Source organism: Rhinolophus hipposideros (assembly GCF_964194185.1).
Source record: "Rhinolophus hipposideros genome assembly, chromosome: 2".
NCBI lineage: Eukaryota > Metazoa > Chordata > Mammalia > Chiroptera > Rhinolophidae > Rhinolophus > Rhinolophus hipposideros.
Window position 1 is genome coordinate 21,868,009 of NC_138048.1, and position 25,116 is coordinate 21,893,124.

General features: G+C 32.5%; 1 protein-coding gene and 1 pseudogene across 5 annotated transcripts in view; one reads left to right on the forward strand and one right to left on the reverse strand.

Moving 5' to 3' along the window:
• The window catches only part of CADM2 (cell adhesion molecule 2), a 1,102,443-nt gene that overhangs the window by 1,015,949 nt on the left and 61,378 nt on the right, over window positions 1-25,116 (forward strand). For 2 of the 4 annotated variants that reach the window (XM_081076901.1, XM_081076900.1), the window contains one exon: window positions 14,227-14,346. The exons of the other annotated variants lie outside the window; for them this stretch is intronic. In XM_081076901.1, the coding sequence (XP_080933027.1) occupies window positions 14,227-14,346 (120 nt within the window). The remainder of the gene's footprint in view (window positions 1-14,226; window positions 14,347-25,116) is intronic. 4 annotated transcript variants of the gene reach the window in all.
• On the reverse strand, window positions 8,664-9,570 carry LOC308503964 (Y-box-binding protein 1-like; annotated as a pseudogene). The gene has a single exon. The product of its transcript is annotated as a Y-box-binding protein 1-like (transcript).

The window sequence follows — 25,116 nt, forward strand, 5'->3', positions numbered from 1 at the left end:
ACACCCATATGGAGCACCAAACAGCACGAATGGGAGAGCCCTGTGCTTGCTTCTCTCATCTCCAGTTGAGAATTTCCAGACGGTCAACTAGGTGGACGAGTCTTAAAACAGTACCTTCTTTAATCGCTGAGATAAAACATTTCGTCTCTGGACGTGAATAAACAGGGATAGCTGTGATGTCTGTGGGAAAGCTGTACCTCTGGACGAATGTGCTGTCGCTCTATACAGAGAAATGGAATGGGATAAAATAGTGGAGACAGGAGCACTGTTTTCATTATGAAACATTTTAAAAGGTGTGTGTTTGTACAGACGTATTCCACAGAATTTAGGCTTAATTCCGTCTCTTTGTTTTAAAATGAGAGTGAAGTGAATAAATAAAGGTTTTACCTTTCAGAGTAAAAATTCTGTTCAGAGATAGTGGCACCCTGAAGTGCGTCTGTGGTAGGCAGATGGAGCACTGACTACAATGTCCATGAGGAAAACCCCCATTCCTGCCTGAAAGCAGGAAAGAGGCCACCACTCAACAATTTCAAATATATTTTATCTCACTATTCACATATAATATTTTCTCTGAGTAGCAGAAAGGTACACAGAAGGATAGAACCCATAGCAATCAGGCTTTCTAGAGTGTGCGTGTGTGTGTGTGTGTGTGTGTGTGTACCTGTGTGTGCACGCAGAGAAGGCTATATTGTAACTGTACAAAATGTACAGAGCTCTTCTACCCAAGTATATATGCATTTATTCATTAGAGAATTTGAACAATATGCAGTGGCCCACGGGGGAAATGTTTGGCATTTGTTTTCAGAAACAATGCATGTCTAACTAGAAGATACGGATTTTACATAAAACTTGCTTTGTAGCTTCCTACAATATAGTTCTCACAGACATTGTAACACCTTTTCATGGACTTATTCCAGGATCTAAGCTTTCTCCTTGATTCCTCTCTATGCTTCCCTCAAATTCATCAGCAAATTCTCTTGCCATTATTTCCAAACTATTCTCCCAGTATGTGTACTTCTGTCCATCCTCTCTATTCTAGACTATTGAAACACTGTTTAGTGGGTGGACTCCCTGCTACCTCTCCAATCTATTTCTCACACCTACAGTACATAAATAATTTAAATGCATGTTCCTTCACATCTTCCCTCCATTTACATTTATCCAAAGGCACTTCATCAGACTTAACATAAAACCCCAATCCTTATTACCCTTGCTTATCAAACCCAACTTAATAATGCTATCACCTACACCTGACATCTCATCGCTCTCCATGCAATCACTTTTGTTTCCCTGGTTCTCGTTTAAGTCCTCCAAGACATTGAGCTCATTCTCTTGTTAGGAAGCTTGCCTCTGCCGGGAATGCTTGTCCATGAAGTAGAAGGAATGCTGTCATGAATGCCGGTCTTTGCACGAATGATTTCTTATCATTCAGCTCTCAGTAATTTTCTGTCTACTCCAGTTGAAAGCAGACACTTGTCATGAATCTCTTTAATTCCCTGCAGGAGATTTAACGTATATTGATATTTCAGTTGTTTGTACATTTGCTTATATATGTGCATATGTATATATGCACATACATGTATGTTTATATGTATACATATATGTATATGTATATGATATATTCATGCCTTTGTGTGCATATACTGTATATGCATAATGTATCTGTACATGTTAATATATTCTGTATCCACTCAGTAGATACGGACTTCCTTGAAAACAGAGATCTGGTGTATCTTATCTCTGTATCTCTAGCTCGTACCACAGTGCCTTTTAAATAGTAGGCAATCAAATGTATTCCTTTAATGATTACATTTCTTTGTCTCTCCCTCACTTTGCAACAGAAGAAATTTTAATAAAATAATATATTTATGTAAGTGTATATCTATACATACATGCATACCCATATTCACATACATACACATATATACTTACATACATATGCATAGGTGTGGGTATATACACTGTCCTAATTTCTGAGCACCATCAGGGTAATTCATATTCATTCCTTGATCACCAAAATCAAGACCTTTAACTTTCACCTTATTTGGGGAAGTGAGATATAGAGAGGGTGTCAAAAAAAGTATACATATTTTAGCAAAGGAAATAAAAACCTATTAAAAATGTAATACTCAACATATACTGACAATAAAAGGTGAATGCAAGTCATGTTTGACTTCTGCAATTATACACTGCTACTGTAATTCAATTCAACTTCAAAAAGTAATACATAGATAGCATCTCTTAAAATGTGTACATTTTTTGGCACCCCCGGTATTTACTTGGTTATCCATATGTAAAGCGTGCCTTATAGAGTTAAGTAGTACACCATATGAATAACTGTGTATAGAAGAATTAATATATCTAATGCAAATCTTTGAAATTAGGAGAGTTATGCAATTGAGTTCACATATCCGTTCTTTTTTACCCAAAAATTCTATGATTATTGCTAAGTAAAAATTTATGTTTTTTGTAAATCTATATCATCTCTTATAAAGATAACATTTATAACTGCCAAATATAAAACTTCAGATATAGACTGAAAATCCACATCACAACCCTATAGTACCTAATAGTTTACTATTTCAGGAAGTATTTTTTGAAACTTTACTATATACAAAATGCTAGGCCTGGCACTGTGGATCCTATAATAAATTATACCTGGACTTCTTAGTAAAAATAAAACTGAAATCTTTCCACTCAGGTTTCATCATGATGAAATTTCAGAGATGTTTTCAGGGTTTCCACAATTATTGTAATATTCCAGGAGATATATCCAGGAAAACATGAATTCCACACTTAGAAATATATTACTTTAGTAAAAAGTTATCAATAACATGATTTGAAAGTAGATAATTTGGGAATGTTATCAAATTGCATCACTAAATCCCATACAGGGATCGTTTTTCTTTAAATGATCTTTTCTGAGGTTAAGAAAGAGCTTGCTTTGTATGAGAACTCTGAACATTAGGGATATAGGTGATAGGAGGGGGTATTAAAAATGGAGTTCAGTAGGTATTTCTGCTTAACATTGTTCTTAGTGTTTATTAGGGATTATCTTCTATGAATACATCAAAGTGGGTATATATATTAATATGCAGGCACAGACATTATCTGCAAATGGCAATGTTACCTTTGTTAAATTACAGGATAGCAAATTTATTATAATTACATTTGAAACATTCCCACATTCTATTTTAATTTTTATTTAAAGCTTTATATTACAATATAAAATATATTTGGATGCATTTTACTACCTTTAAAAATTATCAGACAACAAACGTATGTGAAAATGAGAATTCACTAAAATTAGTGCTCTGTAATAACTTCTAGTTTAACGACAACATTTATGAACTTGTATGTTTTTGGTAACAGAGTACAGTAGCACAATTTAGTTCAGCTCTAAGGATATTTAGTTCAGGATTCTGGAACCCACTGTTACTCTTTTTTTCTGGGGGGAGGGGAATTTGTGTAGTAAATAAAAAGGGGAATCAAGATAAACACTGAAAAATATTTCTACTAAGTTTCATGGTAAAAAATCTATATAGTAGCATAAATATATAACTTAGTATGAGTTAAGGAACTTTTTTGCGCAATAAAAATTAACATTGGAAAAATAAGATCAAGCAGAAAAAGTGTAAGTAAGATTTTAACCATTAGCATGACGTATTTAAATATGAGTGGCTTAATACAAAGTTATTTTGTCTCCTAAAAAGTTCACTGACATTAACATTTCTTATTATCACATTTATATTACTCATTACTTTTTTTCAAGTACACGTGGGATTACATATCTTGAAGTTGAGTTATATGATTTACAATATGAAACCTCATGTGAGCTTACTTCTGCATTTTTAAAATATGAACCAACATCTTTAGGGACTATGCATCTTTTAAAGTCATATGCAGAAATGTTTCCATTCACGTTTCTTGAGTAAAGATGTTTTCTTCTTTTAGAATATCAACTGTGATCCATCACTAATTAAGAACATGCATGGTCCAAAAGCATTTACATAAATGACCAGATCTAAACTCTTCATTTTTTAGATGAGAAAGCATAGTTGGGTAGAGATTAAATTATATGCAAAATGTCGCTCAGCTGTATTATCACATAAACTAGATGAACAATCCAAACATCTGGATTTCTTAATCAGATTTTTTCTACTACATTACACTTCCCTTGTGTATATTAACATTTAAGTTTTTCTTTTAATGGCTGATAGTATTATTCTCCCTTAGGAAACTGACATCCTCACAAAACTGAAAGTATTTGAGCAAATCATCTGATTTACTTTTTGGTAAAGTACTTTTAGAAGCGAGCTCATAGAATTGAAGTAGGTGGAGCTAAATAGTGTAAGATCATCCACTGCAAAGACATTTTTTTTTTCTACTTTAAATTTCACTATACTTTTGTCCATTTGGAATGTAAAGGGGTATTTCAAAAGGAAAAAAAAAAGATAAAAATGTACACTTGTTTCAAATAACAGATTGATTTTATTCATAAACTTTTCTTGTAATTACATAGATCTTTGGTTACCGCCTACAGTTTAAAATTGCAGTACTTTTCATTTTTCAAGAATAGCTTTTTTATTATTGTATAAGGATTTCATTTAGTGTGTGAAGCCAGTGGAACCCATCAGAGGGATGAAAAGGGGTTTATTCAAATCACATTTTTAAAAGGGTTCTTTTTATGAAGCGGGTGAGGTTACCATATGACACTCGAGGAGGAGGGATGCACTGGCGAGTTGAGGTCTTGTCAAACTGGAGGTTGTCATTTGAGTAAGAGCCTTGGTGCTCTCTCTATTCTTATTCCGTAATTCAAATAGGCTGCTACATGTAGCTGAGCATAATGGGCACAGATAAACATCGTTCTCTGCACAGGCCAAAAAGCAAATTCAGTAAACTTTTTCTCTTGCAATTGCTTCCAGTGGCTGTGCAATTACCAGTAGAATGGTTAAGGGTGCCCTATTATTTTTAAGGCTAGGAAATGTGACTAGCTTCTATCAAAAAGACACTTCTTACCTTAATACTTCTAATATACATCGAGTTCTGACCCTTCTGTATCTCCACTAATAATCCTTGGTTTGGATTCACTCGATTACCCTGGAACCACCCTGGGAAGTTATTGACATAAAGCAGAAAGGAAGCAGACATATAGAGTCAAGACTAAATGGTATTTTTCTTCCTATTGAACACTAGTCCTTGGAGAGAAACAAGTGCTTAAGCTTCTGGGACTCTTTAGACTTAATTTTGCTTCAAAAATCCATTCTGAATGGCCCAGAATGCCATTTTTAAAAAGAGGAACTGCCACAAAACAAAACAGGTTGACAAGTTAGAAATTATTGTACACTGCATTTGTAGAGAACAGACATACCTTTAACCCGAAAAGCTCGTTATTGGAAAAAAGGCGCTGTACCACTCTACAATTTATTGTATGCGGTGCTTGTTGTACCTGCTTTCATTTTGACAAGGTTATACAGGATCTGTTGTGCTCTAATAAGCTCTAGTAACAAAATGTGGTTGCATTTTTAAAAAAGCCTTCATTAGGATGTGAAAAAAGGGCACTTTTCTATTATTTTGAATTGAATGTTATGACTTAGAGCTCTAACACTTTAAAATCATTGGAAAACTGCATTCACAGTATAAGATTCTTTAGTATGCTGCATTTAAATAAAAAATGTGTGTGTGTGTGTGTGTGTGTGTGTGTGTGTGTGTATGTGTATTTAGACCCCAAGACTCTTGGCAGGAATTTCTAAAAATTACCTCATGCAAAGTAAAAGGAGAGGGAAGCAATTTTTGCAGAAATTAACTATGTGTAAGACTCAGTTCCTGATTCACATTATTAAAAATGATGCTATTCCCTATCTACTGATATCAGTGTCATTACCACTAGAAGGAATGTTATTTATAAAGCCCCAGTCAAATTTAAAACATAGAACTAGGTACCCTGAGAAGCACAGACTTATACCATGGCGTCTGTTCTCTGTTATCATCTTGTTGGTTCATGAAAAAAAAAAAAAAATCAAGTAATTCATGTTCAATGCCAAACGAATGTTATAGCCTCCCCGTTTTCAACCACTGATTTCACAAAGAGCTTTGATGTATATTCTGTGTAGGGAGAGCTGAGCTTTATTATTAATAAGACTTAGAACAGTAGAGTATATTCATTGGTTATGTAAATTAGAGAAACATTTTAAAATGTTACCGTACCATCATGCATTTTGTAATGCTTTTCCACTGAAGAAGGGCAAGAGAGATGTGCAGCTAGTGAAAGACATGTAACTCTGGGTACGGTGTGCCCATAGTATTGTGTCATGAATGGAAGCATCATTGTCTTGGGGTGGAGGCGGTATTGCTACAATGTGAGGGAAGCAGTAGATAAACTCAGAAAGCATGACGAATATTCAGAGCTAAGGGAAATCAGTTGGGGTTTAGCTGATCAAGGATGTCTCCACAGAGCAGGTGGAAATAAGGCTGAAACTTGAGAGTAGCATTTTACTAGGTACAACAAGAACGGGGGGCTATTCTAACGTGAGGATTAGGTAATACCAAGAGGTAGGTCAGAGTAAATTTGTCGCAAAGCAAAGTGATGTTTTAATAAACAAAGACATGTTGAATCATAAAGACTGCACTTACAGTTTATTTGAGAGAGAGATACACAAATATCATGGTGATATAATATGTAATATGCATGTGCATGGGTGTATGCAAAGTGCTTTAAAGTGCATTGGAGGAAGCTACTCTCTTTGTAGTATTGGGGAATGCTTTACAAATGAGGTCATATTTAAACTGCAATTGAAGGACAGACAAGAAAGAGAAATGTTATAAAACAGGATGTGGCTCTGAGAACATGGCAGAAGTGACAATAGAAATAGTTGAGTCTGGAACTTGGGGAAAGCACTGTGTCAAGGTCAGATGTTTTCTTGTGTGCTGGGCTGCAGCTTCTTTGTTCATCTTAAAGTGGCATTATGTGAAATAAAGTAAAAAAGCCAAGCATATATGTTCTGAAGGACTCTAGCCCCTTTTGTTCCAGAACTTTGACATTGTGGCACCCCAAAACAATGGTGGGTGCAGTGTGGAGTTCATATCAGAGTCACACAGGTTGAGCAGCAGAGGTGCTGGACTGATGAATTTATCATAACAACGTTTAGCCACAGTCTTTGGACCTGGATTTCAGTTTCCTGATTGAACTACTTTGTTGTGTGTGCTGCAACTGTGCTTCTTCAAATAATTAGGTTCTTATAGAAGTAATCCACATTATTTATTTGTAACTCAACATTCACTCATATGAATGACTTTTGTAACCTTCTTAGACATTGTCTGAAGTAATATACAATTGTACAACTGGCTAGAATTGGTGTTCTATCTGACATTATTGAAATACTCCTGGATTTTTCTTTTACATGAGAACAGTACTTTATATGAAAAGTATAATTTATAGTTCACACCTCCTGTATAGGTAAAACTATAAGCAAATATTTTTATGACTTGAAACCTTTACTTTTCTCAGTTTTCCATCAATAAAATGTTCACATTTTTTCCTTTAAAGGAAACCCCTCAATTACTATATATGTCTATATATATATATTATATATGCAATATATAATATATATGATATATAATATATTTCAAAATATATAGAATATATATATTTGATAATGAAACATAGACCTATCATAATTTATTTTAATATCCTATTTATATCATAAAGTTATTTTAGCAAGTTTTATCCATTTTAGTATATAGTGAAAAAGTAATTCCCTTAGATTTAATTTGCTAGCAAAAGATTTAAAATACAAAATCACAATTTCATTGAAATCGGTGTTACACAATTATATACAGAGGGTGTCAAAAAATGTATACACATTTTAAGAAAGCAAAAAAACTGTATTAAAATTGTAATACTCCATATATACCAATAACAAAAGACGAATGCAAGTCATGTGTATACATGTTTTTGGCACCTCTGGTTTATAGTGATCAAATTTTTTTAAGAACTTAAAAATATTGTTATATAGCTGTTTGTTATTAACAATGAACAATTTCTTATTAACAATTTCTTATTAAATAGAATATGTTTTTAATTCTGATTTTGAAAAAAGTTCTTGAAATTTCTCTTGTTTGGATTTAAATTACATATTTAAATAATTTATACATATTTACTAACTTCTCTGATCAGATCTAGACAAATAAAATCTAGTTATTTTCACTTCCCAAAATACCTTTTTATCATATATATATATATATATGTATGTATTTGTATGTATTTAAGATATTTATTGACAGGTGCTGGCAATTTGTTGACTTAAAAAACACACAACTCAAGTTGTAAATTTGTATTACAAATTAAAAATGAAGTCCTTAAACATCTCAGCTTGACCAGATATGAAACAATTTTAAAATATTTAAAGGTGTATTGAGAAAAACCAGACTTCTTTTTAAATATATTTGTCATTAACAAAAAGAAACGTCTTTAGGTAAAAATAATAAAAGCTCAATGCTGCCCAGACAATGCAGATAGTTCTAGTTATCTGGTCAATGGGCAAAAACCAAGCACTCAATGTTTTCAGCTCCAATCTTCTACATTTCTTATTGCTGGAATTTCATATTCATTACTTCTTGTTGGATGACAAAACCAGCTGATCGTGGAGATGGTAAGCCAGCATTTACTCGGCCCTGCTATCCTCTGCCTTGGGAACAGACAAATTCTCAGCTGGTGGATCTGCTGCATTTGTCTCTTTGCCATCTTGTGGTTTAGGGTTTTCTGGGCGTCTGCCTTAGTAATTGAAGTTAAGGTGGTACCGACGTTGAGATGGCTGCTGACCTCGGGTATCATCTCCTTGATTTTCCTTTCTTCATTGCCGTCCTCTCTATGCTGTCTTTGGCGAGGAGGGCCCCTGCAGAATTGTGGTCTACAGCCCGATGCGTGTTCTGTCACACTCGTTCTCCTGTATCCTGGTTGTCAGCACCCTCCATCACTTCCCCCTGCACAGAGGTGTTGGGATATTGTGTTCGGTGCCCATAGGGTCTCCGCATACAGTGAGGTGGGAACTATGCCTGCAGTAGGGCCTGGCCTTCGGGAGCGCTTTCCTTCCCTCATTCTTTCCCCCACACTCACCATTCTGGTAACTCTGCTGGTAATTGTGTGGAGGACTCCTGACTCCTGAGACATGCATAGCGTCTATCATGGTTACGGTCTGCTGCGTATTTACTGCCTTGCACTAGCACTCCACCAGGGCCTGTGACATTTGCTGCCTCTGCACAGTTTTTTCCTTCACAACATCTAACTCCACAGTCTCTCTCTCCATCTCCTACATTGGGAAGGTATTTCCTGGGGTTATTCTTGTCTAGGGCAGTCTGGTGTACAAATCCATCTTTCACGGTGTCATTGCTGTTGAACCATTTTACTGTTCCCAAAACCTTCCTTGCGATGACCTTCCTGTCCCCATCGGAAGGTGCCACAGATGTAAGGTCACCCCTGCCCGCTCCCTACGCCACTGCGGGTGGTGCTGGGCTTGGTGTGGGTAGCGCTGAGGGGGCGGGCGGCTGCTGGGTCTCCGCCTCGCTGCTCATCGTTGCTGTGTTGGTGACTGGGCCTGCAGTGGCAGCGGTGGGCTGCTCAGCGCTCTCCGGGGACCGCTCTCTGCTCCCGCTACCCATAGATCTCTATCCACTATATATATATATATATATATATATATATATATATATATATCAATTACTAATGTTTCATTCTTTATTTTCAATGTCTAGAAAATATATAATACAGTTAATTTCTCTTGCAAATTATAGATGCAGAACTTCTTTGTAACCGCTTTTTCTGTCAGGCACATTTAATAGTAGTTTATTAAATTAACACACTCTGCAAGAACAATAACAATAAATATTTGAGCCTATCTATTTTATTGAAGAAATCACAGATGAGCTATCATGAAGTTAATTGATTGTTAATTAGATAGTTAGCATTTCTGAATTTTAATATTTGTAGGTTATATGTTACATGCCATTAATTTCTCTATTTTTTATTTATAGTTATCTCAGTGTCCATGTTCAAATATTCTTTAATCATAGGATCTTAACATGTAAGGCATATATTAAGAACTAAAATTGGCAAGTCATATTCAGAAAATCACTTATTAAGATGACTATAAATTATCTTGACTTAAGAACAGAATTAGTAAATTAATGTTGAGCCAGGATTGAGTTATTTTCATTGTGTGTGCGTATGTGTATAATTCTTTTGCATATAAATTTGTGTATTTGTATTCTTGGGAAAAATAAAAAATGGATGTCTTAGAAGAAGAAAAATGACCTATATTTTCTATCCTGTACTACATTTGATTGAGTATTCTTTGTACTGACAGTATAATAGTTTTTAAAATGTTCAGTATTCTAGATATATAAAAAATGAGGCTGATGATTAGTTCTAGTGCATCCAATTTCATATTTTCTTATAAAAATGTAGCTTTATTTTCACAATCAATGTCTAAATAAAAAGCCAAAAGTAAATACACAGAACCAGGACTAATTACTAACAGTTACTAATGATGCCAAATGCTGCCACTTGCTTGTAGGAGTGAAAACCAGAGAGATAAGTGTTTGGAGTTAGGAAGACAAGACAGCCTTTCAAATTTTTGTTTTGAGAAGAGTTACAGTTACACTTATGATGCTAAAATGATCTTGAGATGGAAGTGTTGGAGATATCTCTTCATTATACTAATTAAATAAAATATTATTTCTGTAATATAACATGTATGTGACACATATAACATATATGTATACATACACACCTCTATATGTAATTTTAGAAACAAAGAAATTCTATCTCAAAGTTGTCTCATCCATTAAGTGGCGATAACAGACAAGTCATAAATTTGTTGTTGTCAAATGTCACAACTTTCAGTTGTGATCATTCACCACTGATCACAAAGGATCTGTTTAATGAGCACTTCTTGCCTTTTACCCTTTCTCTGAAAGTTTCAAATTAGTTAAAATGGATAAAGTTCATAAAGAGACATGGAGGACATAAATCTCAGAAAAGGCTCACACTGCTTTCAAAGTAGCAGGATGTGTAGGCAAAAATTTATTTTGTTACCAGGGATATTTATTGAAGGAAGAAATTGTAGGTTGTGGTCTTGAAAATTTATACTTCAGAAAATAACAATTGTCTGTCTGTGTTAAAGACAGAGAAGGACGTTTTTTGTTTGTTTGTTTGTTTGTTTGTTTTGAGCAAAGTAATGAAATCTTTGTTTACCCTGTAAAAAAAAAGTGATTTTTTTCTAGATCCCTTAAAATATGTTACATGTTTATAATGCTATGAACAAATTCATTTTGTAAGTATTTCTTAAAATTCTAAGTTGTGTTAGGGTCTCCACAATAAAGTAGGCAGAGTTTTTCCCTTCAAGAATTAATTGTCAAGAAAGTTTGGATAGTAGAGGAGTATCATACAATTTTCTTGGTCTTTCTGAGAATTCAACTAATTCCAACTAACCTTTCATTGTTGAATTTTAGTTGATTCTGATTTATCTTCTGCAGTTGAATATTTAGGCTATTTCAATTTTTTCTGTTGCATAATAAAGTTGAAATAAGTGAATGACTATTAATGTACAGTAAAAAGAAAGAATGGAATGAAGAAATCCTAAATTTTTTTGAAAAAATAAAAATGTTTAAAATGTTTTAGAACCCATAGATGAAATAAAGTTAGTCATAATTAAAAACATGTAACAGTGACTGGGAAAGGTTTCTTAGCAAGTCATTTTCTTGATCCGGTTGCCATAGTGGTCAGGATAGTTTCCATCAAATTACTTTCAGCCAGTTTGTTTTGAGGTACATATGAAGTCAAGAGGGGATGGTGAGTGAGGATGATGAGCAGATAAGCAAGAGCCAGACTCTGAGTCAATAATAATTTGTTATATTATCTCATCTATCTGGACCCTTTAAAGACACAAGTGTAGTTCTTTTAAAGTAGATTAAGAATTATTAAAATGATGTTTTGTTTTGTTTTCATTTTTGGAAAATTAGCCTGGGGAAAAAACATGTCTTTCATGCATTTTCCACAATTATAGGAAATAAGATTGTTATTTGGTTTATGCAAGAATACTCATAGTACTTGATAATATATACAGACTCCAAAACAAATCAAGAGTTATTAGTATCCATTTTATTGACATAAAATAAGGAAAAATGATTCAAATCATGGCTTTTTTGGCTAAACTAAAAACAAAACAAAACAAAAAAACAAAACTTGTTTATTTTCTAGTTCTTAAGAATCAAATGATATTGGAAGGCTGCTTTTGAGATCCAGTGGCATTCTAACCTGTTGTCTGAAAACAAATACCATAATATTTATATAATCTGTAATAAGTTTGGTAATATTATGTTATTTACATTGAGTGTTAAAAGACTAATATTATTGTATATTCTTACATTTGATAGTCCTGGAATATATTTCCCTTTGCATTAATTAAATAAATCTGTTTTGAGATCCTAATGAGTAAATGATTTTGCTAACAGATGAAGAATGTATTATTTTCTATTTTAGATACCCTTGAAAATGAAAAGTTCACATTTTTTAAAAACTTATAAACCATGTTTCATTTACCTCCAGCCTGCAAACTATTTAGGAAAGTGTACCACGAAAATAAGAAGGTATTATGAAAAATAGTAAACAGGAGTGTATATGCACACATACATAATATTTATGCATTTATAATATTGTTAAAAGTTCTACTTTATGATCATAGTAATCGCACTGCAGGCAATGCCCATTTTCCCTAGTGATTAATGCAGCACCCTTAAATTTTCAGTTTTCTTAATTTGACTGGACAGAAAGCATTTTCCCTGTTGAAAACCAGGTGTAAACATCAATACCCGAGATAAGAGAGTGATCTCGCGCTGTTTGCTGTGTCTCCAGTGTAGAGAAATCAGCAGATTAAAGTCTGAGGATTGAATAGGGCTATTTATCAGAAGTAAAGAACTAGAAAATGTTGGTGTGACTCAAAGACTTTAATTGAGAGAATGACAGGAAACCTTTTAATAGTAAAATAATCTGTCAAACAGTCTGAATATATTGGGACTGTGTGGGAAACATGTAAAATCAAACCCCAGCTCAGTAATTACAGGTAATTTGTGAACTGTTTCTAATTTCCTCACTGTGTAAATTATATGCCTATTCACTTGAGACAAGATTTGACTCTGAAGATCTTATTGAAGTTCTCACAGCTTGACACTGGCTGTACTGTTTCAGTGTTCTCTATGCTGCAATTCAAGTTTTCAGCGTGTTTTGCATGAAAGGAAAGACAATTGTGGTGTTAAACTCTAAGCTATTTTTTTCTGTTTATTATGTGCTGTATTTGAATCTACTGTTAACTTTTGGCAACTTTTACTAATTATGGATTAGAATTTGAATGTTATGGTTCAAGTCTACGTTCAATAATCTCTCCAAGGTATGCCAAATAAAATAAGTCATAAACCTTTCAGAACATTGGGTTTCATGCTAGTTGACTCAATACTTGTTAAAGACTCCTAGGTACTGCAAAATTGTTAGAAGGCGTTACCAGCTAATCAGGGTAAGATTGCAAGACTCTAAGCTATACATTAACATCATTCGTGAGAAAAGGAAAAGCAAAATAATAATAATAATAATAATAATAATAATAATAATAATAACAATTGGCTTCTTTTTTTGTTGTTTTTTGTTTGTTTCTAAAGATTGCTCTCATCCTACTTTCTATCATTATGTTTTCTTAAAAGAAAAAAATGAGAAAGGATTTAACATGCATATACTCATCCATCGTTAACATTTCTTTAATCTTATACGGTGGTGTTATTTGTGTTTATTTCTGTTGTATTGTTTCTTTGTTTAATTTGTTGACAAAGCATGTCATTTTTTTGTTTTACCTATCTGTATTTTGCTACTGCATGTCAAACTTTTTAAATGACTCAGAGAACAAATGATTTCTTGTCATTTTAAATTTCACTCTAAATATTGTGAACAGTCTGTTTATTCTCAACCATTGTTCCAAGTTTTTGCTTTGTGTAGAGGCATGAAAAATAAGTGAACAGAAAATGACAAGAACTGTGTGACACAGCCAGCTTTGTATCTGATAATCTGTTTAAGTCTGTTAAAGTTAAATAAGATATATGTATTTATAATTTGAATCATTTGTGTTTCTCTTTTGTTTGCATGATATGATTTTGTTTTATATTTTGTTTTTTTCCACTCACCAGATGTTCCCAACACTTTGCTTCCCACTACTATCATCCCCTCCCTTACCACTGCAACAGTCACAACCACTGTAGCCATAACAACCAGCCCAACCACATCTGCAACAACCAGCAGCATAAGAGGTACAGTATGCTTCTTTGTTATGGCCTGGAGAACACATTAAATGGAGCTTTTAAAGAGATTTTTCTTAAAAGGTAGAAAAAATTGAGATCTAATTTTACTCAATCATAAAAAGTAATTAAGTCACTTAAATCACTGTCAATTAGGATTATTGATATAGAATATGAAACAAGATGGTAAATTTTATTTTTTTAGTGTCACTTATGACTACTATGAAAATATTCCAGAATATAGGTTAAAAATAGTTGGAGTTCTTCAACATTGAGCAAATTTAAAATATGAACATGGGACACTGTGTTTTAGTCTTACCTTGTAAATACAAACAAACAAATAAGATGTCCAAGGATACAGAGATAGCTTTTGTTTTTTAAGATCCCAGTTTAATGTTAATGCCTTGCTATTATTCCTCAGCAACCAGATTAAAATAAATACAGTGCTGAATTTGTTCTAAAATTGACATAAACCCTGGGGTTGTTTATAAACTATACAAAAACATAGAACTTTAATTTTCAGCATGTTATCCTGAAGTGGTTTGCTGAGTGGGTGCACTTAATTCTACTAACAGAACGTTCTAAAAGCAAATGTTCTAGGTTTCTCTGGGATGACAGAAATAGATATTTGGCTCCATAAATAATTACTGATATCAGTTTATAAACAAGCATTCTTGCCCTAAGGACAGTGACCTTAAAGAAATGAAAGTAATCCTTAAGGGCAAAAAAAATAATTATGTTATGGTTCATGAATATAAAAAAGCATCCCTGAGCCGTTATTAAGTTATTAGTGATAATGAAGAAATAAAAATATTTTTGAGTGCATTTTTAAAAAAGCACATTTTAAACTTTATTTCTGCATAAACAATGTTCAGAGATAACTTGTCCTATTTAAGTCTGTCTTTTTCTGCTTCTTATACCTGTTTCGTGTCATGTTCGCTACGCTAATATGTGTTAAACTTACCTTGAAATCATGCGGTCTTTACATTAATATATATTTAATTAAAATTGTACCAAAGACCAACTTAGAATTATTTTCCTTAACTTGTAAAGATTGTTCAATTAGACTGTTTTTCTTGGAATTTTTATTATTTCCCAATATTAAGTTGAGTTCCCAGCTTTTACTTAACGGTTATCATAGTATTTTTCTCTTGTCCCCAGAATTTTTATATCTGGTAAGTGGTCATTTTTAATAATCATGTCAGTTATATTATACAAAATCATGTCAGTTATATTATAGCTAAAATTTGATCATAGTAGCAATGAAAATTTCTCTAAAATACCTAGGTTTATTTTAGGTTTAGTAAACAAATTGTATTTGAGCTAAATCTACATGTGAGAAAGTTTACAGATCTTTCTTAAAACAATTTAGGTAAAGATGGGATGAAAGTAATAAAGATGAAGAAAACAGTAAATAATGCTTTGACATATTATATGAAATGAAAAATATCTAAAGTTCTACTTTATTTTATTTTGTTTATTTTTTCACAGAATTTTTAAAACAGTAATTCAAATAAAATGTAATTATTACATACTAACAAAATCTTGATGATAATGTAGTTCTGACATTGCAGACAAATCACTTTGGTAAAAATGGAGGGAGACATATTGATTTAACATGTTATTTTATAGCCCAATAATCGATTATCCATTCCTTCTTCTACAAATATTGAGTACCTGCTATATATGTGGAAATATGCCAGGCCCTAAAATTAAGGAAATTGAAGGTATTGTATCTAAACTCACCACAATTAAATTAATGCATTTCCTCCCAAAATAAGATAAAAGTGTTTTATTTCAAGGTGAAGTGTTGAACAACATTCTATTGTATTGTATCTTAAGTAATGTCTTAACTATTGCATTTTACCCAGCCTTTTAAAATGAAATCAATTTTCTACTTTTTCAAGTAAATTTACTTTTTTATAGGTTTCCTAAGATGTTTTGTGAACTTTATACCATGGACTTTTAAAATGTTAAAAGGATTAATCTTTCTCTCAAAGGAACACATAAGCAAACCTCAAAGAAACACACACACACACACACACACACACACACAACATATAACACTCATTTTTTTTTTTTTTTACTCAACAGTTAAAACATAACATTTTTCAAATGGCACCAACATATGTAGAAGGAAAAATGTATTTTGTAAGTTAGTCAATCTATAGTACCTATTTTATGTAACAAAAATAGTAGCATTGACATTAAATGTCATTCCTTTTTCCCTCTCATCTTCAACAATTGAGGACTAAAGAAAATCACAAAGCTCACCTACATGATTAATGTTCTAGTTCATAATTGAGCGAATGAGGGATTCAGTCGGTACGTAAACATTGTTAGGAATTTTATACTTTGTACTTTTTAAGTTTCTATATGATAGTCCCTTAATTGTGCATTACCTATTAAATTAGAGCTTTCAGATGCAATTGTATTTTAACTGTAATTCATTTATTCATGAACTAGTAAAAGATGTTTCAAAATTATGGTTAAAAGATATAATAAAAATATGTTTACTAAGAAAAGCTGAAAACTAAAGATAACTAAATATTCTCAGCTTGCAGAATTTTTTTTTAAGTTTACTTGTTTCATCACTTTCTCTCCTTCAAAAACCTGAAATAAACTGTTTGATTTTATTAAGTTTAAATGGCATTTCTTCAAATTTTATGAACTATAACATTTATCTATTTAATAAATGACCACAAATGCATCACTGCTCATATCTCCATTGACACTCTTTCACCACTACTATTATTTCTGAGTTTTCCATCCTAAGATATGATAAATATCCAATTTAAAATAAATGTAAAGAATCACAGCTGTGGCTATATTAAAATCAAGATGAAATAAAGCAAAATAAATTACTCAAATAGTTAGTTATAACCTTGAGAATTTGCACTTCTCTTCAGTTTGTACGTGAAATACATCACTGTTTGGAGGAAGAGAGCTTCAACCACATGCAAGAGAAGTTAGCAATTGTAGTAATTTGTTACAAATAAGATGTTAGAACACAGAGAGGAGAGCAAGCTTGAGCAATCATGGAAAGGTGGAGAATAGTGAGCCCTGGAGACTTATTGGGTGTGAGTTTTGGTTTATCTGTTGCAAGGTCTTTGGTCTTGGACAGTGAACCAAATGGAGCCTCAGCATTTTCATCAGAAAAGGTGAGAAACACTTAATAGCAGTACTTGATTCCCAGGTTGTCTTGAGAATTGGATAATATCTAGGGTTCTGGAAGCATAATCAGCACTCAGTGCATAACAGGAGTATTCCTCACTTCTTTTTAGTAAAACAAATATGTTTGCATGTAGTTGCATCATGTAATTAATGAAATGGTATCTTTTTTGTCCTATAGTAATTATAGTTTTAATCCTGGTAAAATTCTTTGGTGTTAGTGGACTGACTACTTTTTTTATTTCAAACAATTTTGAATCGATCATATGAAAACATTAGATAAAAATGGTGTAGCATATATGGAACTTATATGTCATCTATCTTTGAATGTAACAGTTTATAAACTTTTCATGTTATAGTATTCTGGATTTATGTCATGTATCTAAAATCTGAAGATGTTATAGCTCTCTTATATTTTTTTCATTACAAAAGACTATTGTACCAACACATTTTAATTTATGCTTTTGAAAATTGCAATATTTTAAGACTAGGGTCCTGATTAGCCCTATCATTCAAAAGAGTGTCTCTCTCTCTCTCTCTCTCTCTCTCTCTCTCTTTCATTAATGTTTGTGTGGTGTTTTTTTTAGGTCATTGTGATAAATTTCAATGAGTTAAGTATAATCATTTATAAAATAGTTCCAAATGACCTAATGTGATTTCTAGTATAATATCATTTTAGCGTGGTGTATTTAATTTGAAAATAATTTCTATTTTTATCATACAGGTAATTTTAATTTCATAATAATTATGTCATAATCTAGGCATCTTTAGCAGTACCCTCATTTTACAAGTTATATAAAGGTATTGAAAATTCAAGAAACATATATAAAACAGGGTGACATATATCAGTGGATATATCTATCATAATTTTTAAATTTAGTGTGAAAAACTGAATCTTTTATACTTATCAAGACAGAAGAACTCCTAAACTCCTAATGTGCTATCTGTTTCTACCTCTGTAAGACTGTGAATGCTCTTAAAGTAATAGATATGGAGAGAAGATATATAGCTGGTATACTCCCTTTCCTAAAACTAAGATTATGTTCAAATACTTCATGCATTTCAATATATCAGATAGGGGAAAAATCCTAAAAATGATGATGAAATTGTTTATGCAAGATATTTAAAAATCCAAAGGAATTATTGGTTCAAATATAGATTTGGTTTTACCTCAGAGTTTGAAATAGTGAAATGATTTTTTATTAATAAAATTACCTAATTTGTCCAGTAGTCTCTGTCAATTTGTTGGTTATAATGAGGTTAATTGCAGTGGGAACTTATTTCAGAATGGCACTGCTAAACAAAAATGAAGGACCTTTTTATTTTTTTTTTTCATTTAAGAAAATATACCATTTTCAAGCTATCTACAACTGTAGTAATAATGACCAAACTCGCAAAAAAATAGATATGGGAGCTTTTATGTTGTTTCATGTTATCAATAGTGATGCTCTTGGTTAGAAATGTCTGAGGCACTCACCTGGGTCCCTATTACTTGTAACAACCCCGCATACATTTCCTCCTCCCATGGCCAATGTCATGGCTGGACCAGCCCTAGTGATTCTTGTGATCGCAGGATGTACGTCAGTTAGAAACCATCAAGGAACAATGATGAACAAAATTTCTTACAGGTCCTGGAGGGCCACACAGTGAGGTCGCAGGTAGTACTAAGAGAGAGCACACACAGACCTGAGACTCTGTCTTTATTAGGGTACAAGTGTGGGGTGTCTGTGGTTTTGTGGGTTCACTTTTTTTTATTAGTTTCAGAACAAAACAATGTAATAGTTAGACAGTTACAACCCACAAAGTGATAACCCTCCTCCCCCAATCCACCACCTCTCTGACATCGTATAGCCATTACAATTCCATTGACTCCATTCTCTATGTTGCACTCCACATCCTATTACTATATATAAATAAAAATATAGTTGGCATTTACCATTATTCAGCTTCAGCTTCAGGTATGCACTGCAGTGGTCAGTGTACACAGTCCATGAAGTGGACTCTCTAATAAGACAAGTATCCATCAGATACCCTACAAAATATTTACAACATTTTTGATTATATGGGTTCACTTTTTATTGGCAGATTTCAAACGAAAGAGCAAGAACGAGAATTAAGGTGTTGGAAGGTAAAGGAAATGATTTAAAGCAATCAGTTATCTAGGTTACCCAGAACTTTCTGAAAGAGGCAGCTTCATAGGTAGGGGATTGTAGTTACTTATCTGGTTGTTTTGCTAGTAACTATATCATACTGCTGGCAATGTTTATTCAACGTGGATGTCTTTTGCAATGGATACCTTGGCAATCAAAAACTTAATGTCAAGCACACTACAGGTATTCAATTCTTTACAATTAAATTGCATACTAATTTTGTTGCTTATGTTTAAAAATGTAATAGTAAGTGAAATATTTTAAATTGTCCATATAGAATAAGATGAATTTTAGCATATATCTAGAATTAATATAGTTCCAGTCTAGAATTATAGGCCCATAATTTTTAGCCCAGATGCTGCCATTGTATTTTTAAATCATATGAATCATATAACTTAATTATTAAAATGTAAATGAACTTAGGAACCTGTTTGATTATTAAGAATGATTCTAAAATATTGCTGTTTGAAAGATGTTAATATATAACTACTTTCCTTCTTTAAAGATGTTTGAAACTTAGTGACTTGTAAAAAACCATGTACGAAAAGTGAGGCTATATCAAATGAACATAAAAGTTGCTGAAGTATTTACTTTGTGTCAGCATAGAGAAACTGAGATGAATTTTAAAAATTCTACTCATATTTAATATGGGCATTTTTTATGAATTACAATTGCCTAAAATGTTGATTATTAAATAGTAGCTTATATACAGGTTCCTTTATTTCAATTATTATTTTATTTCCCTGGCTTCAAAATACAATAAACTAAAGTAAAAATAAACACAAAATGTATACATGTACATTTCAAACCACTGTCTAAAACATTTAATTAATTCAAGTTAAGAACAATAATGATCTGGCCTGTGCTTCTATTCTCTATTTCCTTCATGTCAAAAGAAACTCCTCTATCTTTATTTTATTTTTATTTGGTTTCATTAATGTATACTCTTGTTCCCTTTTGAAATAGACACTTTGAAAAATAGAATGCAAAGAGATACAGAAACATTTATCAGAACAAAAGAAAAAGAAAACCAGCACTGAGAAAGAATGAATGGAGCAAAATAATTATAGCTCTGAGTTAGTCACTATAAAAACACTCAAACAGAGCGTTTGCAATTGTAAAATATATCATCTTGACACAGTTAAATCCCAAAATGTGCAAATCAAGAAGTTCTTTATGAGTGTATATTATGAGTGTTTAGCAATTAAAAATGTTTCTGGTTTTATTGGTGGTAATAAAACACAATTTGCATGGTGTTGTAAGATTTTAAAAATTAAGTGTCAGTATGTTTTTGTTTCTTTTTTCACTTGACAAAAATCAAGTAATAATTCAGTCTCCAGATGCTCTATATAAAGAGACCTGCTTATCTGCCAAAAGATAGGTTTGCACATTTAAGCACTAAGGTAGCAAAATTTCCAGTAGTCTTTAAAAGAAAAAAAGCAAAACAATAATTATTATATAAAGTTCACCTAGTTTTAAAAATAAATATGTGAAACATAGTTCATTATGAAGATAGGATACTAAAAATGCTTCTTACTTGGAAAGAACAAGCAACACATATGCTTTGCAGTTGGAGGCACTTTCAACCTTACTGACAAGTACCGTGTTGTCAGTGTGGAAGGGAGTGGCTACAGAATGGACATGGGTGGGAATGCAGAGGGGAGTTCTTGGTCTTTCAGTTAGCTATGGACGCACACATTTGAAAAATGACAATGTTTCAGATTAGGGTACTCTACCTGAGCACAGGATACTAAAGTTGTTCTTTCTCTTCTAGTAGAGCTTATTTGGAATAGAAATATGTATCACTTGTTTTACGTAACCATTTCCAAAACTAAATGGAGTGTTGCCTTTGTCTTGAATGAAGTTGAACTCTGGAAAAGTTTGTAAATCTTTAAATGTTTACCTATTTCTTTATGGCATTTGGGAAATAGTTGAGGAAAACTGGCATTCATATTTTCTTTCCAATACCACTCTGATGGGAAGCAGAACATGTTTGCTCCCTTCTGTTTTCTAAGGGCACTCTTGTGGCTTGTGCAATTTAAAACATCAAACATTTTTAAGAGGTTCATTTTAAGCTTGTTTATTTCTTTGGCTTAGATCAATTTTAGAAGAAACCTTTGTTCTATTAGTTTACATTTATTTTAAGTGAACAGTCTACTAATATTGTTTTTACTTCTACAAATGTAGGAGTGTCTTCATTGATTTTATGATAATCCCAGATTTAATATAATCTAATAATATATACATTTTCTGCAAAACAACTTCCAAGAAGGAAAAGAAAATGTACCCTAGTAGATTGTGCTATTTTCTTTAATTCACTTTTATGTAATAGACATATAAATATTAAATTAAAATTTTCCCATAATTATTATACTCCAGAAAGCCCATCAGTTGTAAAATATCAAGACTAAATGAATAACATTATTAGGCTGATAATCTGTTTTATATTTTAAAAACTTGGCCTACATATATAAATACATGTATTTCTAGAACGTCTTTAAAATTATTTTAAAAAATCATTAATAAACTAAACTTGTATCTTTCTTACTAAACAACAAATTAAATTTATGAGCTGTGCTTTTGAAGCTGAAATGATTGCTGGCACTGCTCTTACGTCTTTTGACACTCCACATGAAAAATACAGTTAATAACCACCTACCTTAATTTGGTGAAACACAGAATTGATACTAATTATACTAACTTTGGGATTGAAGATGACCTTTAATTCAGCTGGAACTTTCTTCCAGGACAATAAATAAGAGCCAGTGCCACAAAGCATGATTTCTGAGAAGGAAGGAGCTAATAACCTATTAACTTTGGGGAGTTCATGGACTTGCAATAAGTGTTTGGATAATTGCAATATTTTGAAACATCTCTTGCTTCAATAATGCAGTAGTTACTTATTTCTCTAACTTTCAGATAATCTCCCTTTCGCTTTCTGTGCTCATTTAAATTAACCTATGGCCAGAAAATTATAAGCTACTTGATGCAAAGGGTGGTGAATGAGCTGATTGCAAGGCAAGGTGACAGATTTTTCCAAATTACTTCTCAAATATGTATGTAATATTTATGCAATTTTAGCATCAGAACGGTTTATACTTATGCTGCAATAGCTCTGACTCTTAAGTAAAGAAATGTCTCTATTAAATTATTAAGAAAAATCACTAAGAAAAAGCAATTGTTTCAGTAGGACATTGGTTTAAACTACTGCAAGACCAATGATTTGTAGCAGTTTCACAGTTAAAAATTAGAGTTCAAAAGTATTTTAAAAGAGTCAATAAAGTTACTATAAATGCTAACAGGTGAGTAAGAGCAGAAATTAAACTTTCTTCACTAATATTGTTTAAAGAATTGCATTAGTGTAAAGGGAATTTTGTTCCAAGTGTTCAGTATAATAAATGGAAATACTTAATTTAAGTCCGGTAATTTTTCATTTTAGAAAGATAGATAAACTCAAATATTCCCAGGGCTATTTTATTAAACCCACTAGTAAGCAAAGAATCCTAATCAATGAGTGTTTCAATAGAGAAGGCAAAATCTACTTTGAACTAAGATGAGAAATTGGATTAGATTCAGTAAGATACGTATTTTAGAGAAGTCTGTATTAAACTGAATAAATTACAGCGGTCTTAATGCATTTTTTTTTCTTCTTCTTCCTTGAAGTTATGTTCTTTAAATATTGAGCATAAACTTTTTTTTCTAATTTAGATAAAGTTTTACTCAGATATTAGCATGAACTGATCGTGGTCTCGAAATCGAAATGGTAGCTAAAGAGTTTATTAAAAATGTCATTAAAAAGAGATTTTTCACAGAAATTTGGGCAGTTTGAGGAACTCATAAAGGATGGAGAAACAGGAGAGGGAACTCTCAATAGCAAGGTGCTTTATCAACATCGGCTCTGAAAGGCCAAACAAAGTGAACAAGGTTACCCTGTCCGAGGACTGTGAGACAGAAACAGAGAAGGTTGAATAGAGCAATAGTCAAAGAAAGACACAACCAGTATCCAAACCTCAATCAGGTAGGAAGACTGGGGGAGGAGGAGTCAATATTGGACCGCTTTCTTCTCTTGCCTTCCAGTAACTTTCCATTAACTGAATCCCACTGAAAATCAGAGATCAAAGAATCTGGGTGAAGCAAGTGCAAAGAAGTTGGCCTCCCAAAGCACAGAGCACTGCAAAAAAGGATGGAGGATGGATTTAGGGACCCAAAGGAACATGAACAGCAGAGACACGTGTATTAAGAATGTCATCTAATTTGTTTAAAATTAGTCATCTAATTTTGTCCCTCGGGGTGAATCGAGGACAGATTTCAGTTGAGTTTTGCATTTCTCTCATTAATACACATATGCCAAATCTGTAATAGAAAACTAGTAAAGGAGCTAGTAAAGGTGGTAAAACAGCAGCCCTCCCAATTCACTTTAATATATAATTTTCTTGTCCAGGCTACAATTGAAAAGAGACAAATAGTCTACATGGCAGAGGACAGATAGGACTGGCTTTGTTATTATATACAAAAATCAAACAAACAGAAACCTTTCAAAAATGTATTTTTATTATTTAAAGATCCCACTTTTTAAGAGATAATCATTTTGAATCTTAGCTTGAGGAATACCCATCTAATTCCTTGAGTAGTGAGAGATTCCTCATTTGAAATATTCTCAAATCTAATTGTATGGATGCAAACTATTTTACTTGAATTAATGCTTTGAAACGCTTGGTGGCAGGGGACAAAAAAGCTCTAAAAATTATCTAGCCATAAATTAATAAGGAACTAATATGACATATCTTATTAACTTTCTATTAAAGGAATTGTAGTGTCATATAGACAAATAATTTTCAGTCTTGAGATAATAGCTTTTCAGCAAAGAAAATCCTTTTCTTGAGAGAAGATTTCAGAAACTGCAATAGCAGTCTTTAATATATAACATGGTATGTCTGCCTTTGTTGTTTTTAAAGTATGTGTGTATTAATTCAGTTAAGTTGGCAGATAAGAAACATTTAAAATAAAAACAATTCAGCTTGTTTTCAGTCTGGAGTACACCTGTTTATGCTACATTTTGTGTCCCTGTGCACTTTACCACTGACAGGCCAGGGAGTTTTGTTCAGAGTGGGATTTTAGGATAGTTTTTAAAAAGAATAACAATCTAATTTTCTCATATTTCTGTGTACCCTATTCTGTAGTTTACTAGAAACTGAGCACTGCATCCCAAAATGTCATTTTAGGGAAGTAAAAATAAATCCTCATATACTTTTCTTTTAGTTCTGCCAGGATAAATGCAGGTTTATCCCATCTTAAGTTCAAGTCAAAAGAAAAAAACAAACTAACAAAAAACCACAAATGAGAAGGAAGATCTAATAGTTGGTTCATTTTACTACGTCATATCAGTATTTCTAATTTCTCTAATCAATAATTGGCAATACAGCAATGTAGGATTTTTCCATGATAATGTATCAATCTGGGA